Below are 5,110 nucleotides of genomic sequence, written 5' to 3'. Positions count from 1 at the left end.
AAAAAAAAAAAAAAAAAAAAAAAAAAAAAAAAAAAAAAAAAAAAAAAAAAAAAGAAAAAAAAGAGGAGGAGAGGGAAGACAAGATGTCATCCCACCTCAACGTCACCCTTCTAAAACATTTTGAATGTCGTTGCAGTAGAATAGAAAGAAAGATAGTGACATGACGAGTTCATTTAGTTGCAGTGGGAAGCTGGCGAAACCATAACCTATAGTCATCTTCAGCAAACTTATCCTATAAGTAAGGCTGTACCAAATTCACATCTGAAATAAAAAATGAAATGGCTACGCAAATAGTATGTTATGAAGCGCATTATCATAATTATTCTTTCAATAAAAATTTAGCCCACAAAAGACCTCTTAATGAGCAAGCTCAAAACTACTTGTAGTAATTCATGACAACTCAAAATAAATGCTTGAAGAGAAGCAGTAGCAAATCAAATACTTTGAGATGAGATACTAGACCATTGTGAAGCAAAATTGAAGGTCCCATCTTCATTAGGAAGTATAATGAAAAGGGTCGGAAAATCTCATACCAGTATAGTTACAGCCTCCTTTACAACACCAGCGACTGTAACTGTGACAGCACTAGTTACGGAGACAAGGATATATTCTGTTAATACCTGCAAAAGGATAACATAATTCTTCACGTAGAGAAGCTAACATTGTATTTAAGCACCAAAAGGTTAGGACAGGAGCGTAGACAGCACTTTACAAAATTGTGCTTATTGTACAGTGAAGGAAAGAATCAAATAGGTTCCTACCATACAGAAGGCAAGTGCTCCGCCAAAAAGCATCAGCAAGGAACTCCGAGTAACATGCCAGATACTATTGAAATATCCATTACTGGCAAATTCTTTCCACGGATCTAAACCAAGGGATAGCATCAAAGTCACAATGGCCATCACTGGTGTCACATAGCTCATTAGGGTAAAAGGATTTTTCAAACCTGAAATGAATGTAATTAAGTTGGCACATAATATTTACCGGCACCACTTTGGCAAGAATAAAATTGAAATCTGGATGAAGCAGCATCGAAGAGTTGCCAAAAAGACCTTAACGCAATATAAAATGGATTGATTCAAATAGTAACTCACTAATTCTGATGTGTGAACTATTGCATTCGATGAAACAAAATAACATATTATCAACAAAGGCTGAAAATTTTGGGATAAAACTCAAGATTGCTAGAACAAATTGATTATTTTCTCCGTGAAGCCTTGCATAAAAATCCACGGATACAGAACCAAAAGAAATCCAATAATTGACAACTAAAAAGCTCAGAAAAACACTTACCATATGCTTCTCGCTTCATATCCAGTCGGGTAATATATGCATCATATGTGGAAACGTGTCAGGATCCAAGCCAACAAGTAAAAGGGCAAGAAACAGACCAAACAGGTGCTTGGAAGACGGATTCTTGATAGCATAAAACACAAGCATACATGGGAAAAAGAATGGAAAAAATAAAATTCATACCTGAAGAAGAATTTGCGTCATGGACCACCTGAAGCCAGACATAACAGAAGCAAGCATAACAAAAATGAAACCCCATAATTCAAATTCTGTCTCCTTTGCAACTGCATAGAAAAAACCAGGTAAGTAATATTACGTAGCAACAAAAACATCCCTATTAGAAAATTTTAGCCTAGTTGTTATGATAAATGAATTCTTATATTAAAAAATGTCGGAACATATAAGTAATGAATGTTTAATGTTGCTATAGACACAAACAAACAGAGCCAACAGAAACCATTCGCTGGCTCCAGATTCTTTCACTTCTAACTTCAATCTTCCTTTGTGTATGTGACGTAGGTAAACCCACTGTGAGTTCTAAAACACTAGTCCTAACCACCTTGCTGGCTAAAGGTAAAAGGGTTGGGAAGGGACTTTGGGGACTTTGTGGGCAAGGATTCAAATCATATGATAGCCACTTACCAAAGATAAAATTCCACTTTTCTTGCAATAGTAGGTTGTGGAGCCCTGTAGTTTATCTCGTGAGAATAGTTAAGGTGTGACATAACCATAAGTTGGCTATTATACTCAAATTGTAAAAAATAAAACAAACAAACAAACCCAGTCCTTCCTAGGTAAGGGTGATGGATAATAAGAGGGCATGTTGGAACTTGGAACCAATAAAACTGACCAGCTCAGTTCAATTGGTTTGACCATTGATGCATCCGTGGTCATTTCCATTTGAATATTTTCAAGAATTACACATTTTAAATTGTAAAGTTCATGAATTATCAGCTAGGATTAAAAGAAAAATGCTAGATACCTGTTAATAAAATTCCAACAGATATAATCAAGATGATGCCAGAAAGTTTAAAGCTGGGAGCTTCCAACCTGATACAAAAAATTTCATGCTACATGATAAATCATCAATAAAATAATATGATAGGAAAGTACAATATCTAGGAAGGAAAATTCATAATATATGTTAAGAGTTAATGCTCATAGCCCATAAAATATGCAGGAACCAGTATCATAGCCCATAAATAATATGGCTGCAAAAGGAAGAATGGTAACCCAACATAACAAAGAATTTAAAATCCCGGTCCCGCATCCCTAAAGCCTGGCTCCTTTTTCTTGAAAACATATTTCTTCATTTCTTATTTAAAAATAAAATTTTAAAAATGGAATCCTAAACATATAGAGAAAAATACTACATAACTAATCAAATTCATTCTCAATATTCAGCATAACTGACATTCAACAGACACAGCTAAAGAATCTTTGGGAAAGTAAAAAAGTAAAGTTGAAATCATATTCCTACGAAACGTTATTCTCATATGTCATACACATCAGAAAAACACAAAACACTATAAACTTCCAAAAAGTATGAGGTATGAGAAAATTGGATGCAATTAGATATATAATTTCCTATATAAAGGCGCACATGAGAAACTAGATTACACAACTTAGTTTTACAGCTCACCTGAAAGCAAAAGCAAACAGGAGAAGAAATATAGGAGAACCGGATTTACACTGTCAATCAAAAAGAAAGAGAGAATTAGTGTTATGAAGTATAAAGTAGAATATCTTTACAGTATATACAGTTTTTTTTTTTTACTAACAAATAGGCATGATGAAAAGGTATCCAACCATGGTAGCAAATGTGACTGATATCGAGACAAGGGATGCATTGCTTAGATTAATATCCAAGGCTGTTCCAAGAGCCGTTGGGACAACTGTGAAAGGCAAAGTCCATCTGTGGCATTAGTTGATAGAAAAGTTAATTTACAAACGATATAAAAGTTAACGTCCTATGGGTTCAAACAAACGTAAACAAACACCGAATGAATAATAAACACCATTCACGAAATTTAATAAAATTGACACAAAAAAAAAAAAAAAAAAAAAAAAAAGACACACAAGTTTAATCATTCACAAATCCATGAATTTTATCAAATGGAATGACAAAAGATGGAACAAAACACATGCAAAAATTTGTGAACTATTTTTTTAATATTCGTGAGTGTCCCAGCCAGCTTGCATGCACCTCAACTAAACTCACGGGACAATCCACCTAACCCTACAATGTTTGGGTGCCAAGGAAACTCTTAGGATAGTAAATCCTAGGTAGATGGTTATCATGGATTGAACTCATTCCCTCTAAGTTTTTTATTATACACAATGACTTTTATTGACTCCTAAGCCAATGATGGTTAAAGTTTGTGAACTTTTTAGGATAAGGATTTCCCCAAAGATATTAAAACGTAACTGGATAAACAATTTAACAACAAAAGAAAATGCCACATTCTTATAAGTAAATCATAGAGAGCTTTCCCATCTCTTTACCTCATAATGCAATGTATATATTCAAGAAACTATAACTTAATTTTTAGGTTGTAACTTGAATAAGATAAGAAAATGCCTTGATTTATTTTATGACTTTCTTTTGAAAGCAACCTCATCATTACACATAAACTTGGTAGGGTGAAAAGGTCAATTGGAGTATGTATACCAGTATCATAAAAACCTAAATAAAAGCCATTAGTTTCAAGATTACCTTTCGTGAGGTAATCTTTCCATGTCATAGTAACGCAAGGTTGGAATCGACTAGACCAAATCCATGTGATCAAATTTGATAGAACAGCTTGCATAGTAAAATGAACAGTATTCATGAGTAGTGGAGCCGGGAACCTACCCAAATGATCTCCTAATAAAGTTTTATTATATCTGCTCAAACCAGGAGAAACCCATTTAATTGAACATTCTAAATAAATATTACAACCTTAATTATTGATAATGTGAATAAGGAACTTACAAGGTCAAAAGAAGGCTGAAAATATACCAGACAAGAATAAAGAATAATGTCTTTAGGACATTGGCAGTGGATAGTGGATTCTTTGCATCCAGCTGCAGAGAATTATAATCATCACTGTGAAGGGGTTCACAGTCATCGCCATCAATATTCCTCCCAGGTTTGTTCTCAATACTTAAAGGTTCGCATTTCTCACTTTCATTTCCATCAACGTGAATAGGAAAGTTGGCCTCGGTCTCCCTGCCATTAGACTGCATAATTGTCTGATGACACTTTATCAGTTTATCTCCTCCTCAAGATGCCAATTTATGTTAGCTGATCCAGTTGAAGTGAAGGCAGTATGAAACCAGTGTGTTTCGCACTTGAATCTGCATAAATTAATAGATTATCCACTAGGATAGTACCTTTTTGACACACCGTCTAGAGAAAAATGGCTCTCTATGACAACCACCTACTTCTTGACTTCCAGTCTCAATAGATTCAACCCTCACGTGTTAAAGTTTTCCTGTAACCGAAGAATTCCCAGTCATCTCCCATCCTCTACTAAGTTAGAACCATCTATGTTCTCCAACACAATCATTGACAGGTACAAATGAGTAAACAGCAAGCAGGAACTTAATGTATTGACACAAATTATAGTGAGTAGTAAAATTCGTACGAAATTCAATTAGCAATTGAATTAAAAATAAGGATAAACTGAGTCGGTACAAAACGTGGATCAGTATACAGAGTACAGAACATATAATTGGATAGCAATATAGACGTGCAGACTTCATTTCGTGATGATAACGCCAAGACAAGCCCTCTTTCAGAGATTTGTATATTAACACCACCCCCCCCCCCCCC

At 34.6% G+C, this 5,110-nt stretch overlaps 1 protein-coding gene across 8 annotated transcripts in view; it reads right to left on the bottom strand.

Annotated features, from left to right (window-relative positions):
- Positions 1 to 5,110, bottom strand: part of LOC111468085 (probable sugar phosphate/phosphate translocator At1g06470) — a 9,085-nt gene that overhangs the window by 2,662 nt on the left and 1,313 nt on the right. For 4 of the 8 annotated variants that reach the window (XM_023113139.1, XM_023113140.1, XM_023113144.1 and 1 more), the window contains exons 2-10: positions 4,268 to 4,769; positions 4,010 to 4,179; positions 3,103 to 3,188; positions 2,936 to 2,985; positions 2,276 to 2,343; positions 1,477 to 1,577; positions 1,294 to 1,306; positions 762 to 946; positions 534 to 620 (exon numbers count right to left, since the gene is read on the bottom strand). In XM_023113139.1, coding sequence (XP_022968907.1) covers positions 534 to 620; positions 762 to 946; positions 1,294 to 1,306; positions 1,477 to 1,577; positions 2,276 to 2,343; positions 2,936 to 2,985; positions 3,103 to 3,188; positions 4,010 to 4,179; positions 4,268 to 4,521 — 1,014 coding nt within the window. In that variant the 5' untranslated portion in view covers positions 4,522 to 4,769. Of the gene's footprint in view, positions 1 to 533; positions 621 to 761; positions 947 to 1,293; positions 1,307 to 1,476; positions 1,578 to 2,275; positions 2,344 to 2,935; positions 2,986 to 3,102; positions 3,189 to 4,009; positions 4,180 to 4,267; positions 4,823 to 5,110 lie in introns of all 8 variants that reach the window. The other 4 variants (XM_023113141.1, XM_023113143.1, XM_023113137.1 and 1 more) reach the window with 4 other exon arrangements.

This window comes from Cucurbita maxima, unplaced genomic scaffold, assembly GCF_002738345.1.
Source record: "Cucurbita maxima cultivar Rimu unplaced genomic scaffold, Cmax_1.0 Cma_Scf00036, whole genome shotgun sequence".
Classification (NCBI taxonomy): domain Eukaryota; kingdom Viridiplantae; phylum Streptophyta; class Magnoliopsida; order Cucurbitales; family Cucurbitaceae; genus Cucurbita; species Cucurbita maxima.
Note: the sequence above shows the minus strand (reverse complement) of the source record. Positions and strands in the feature narration are given on the sequence as shown.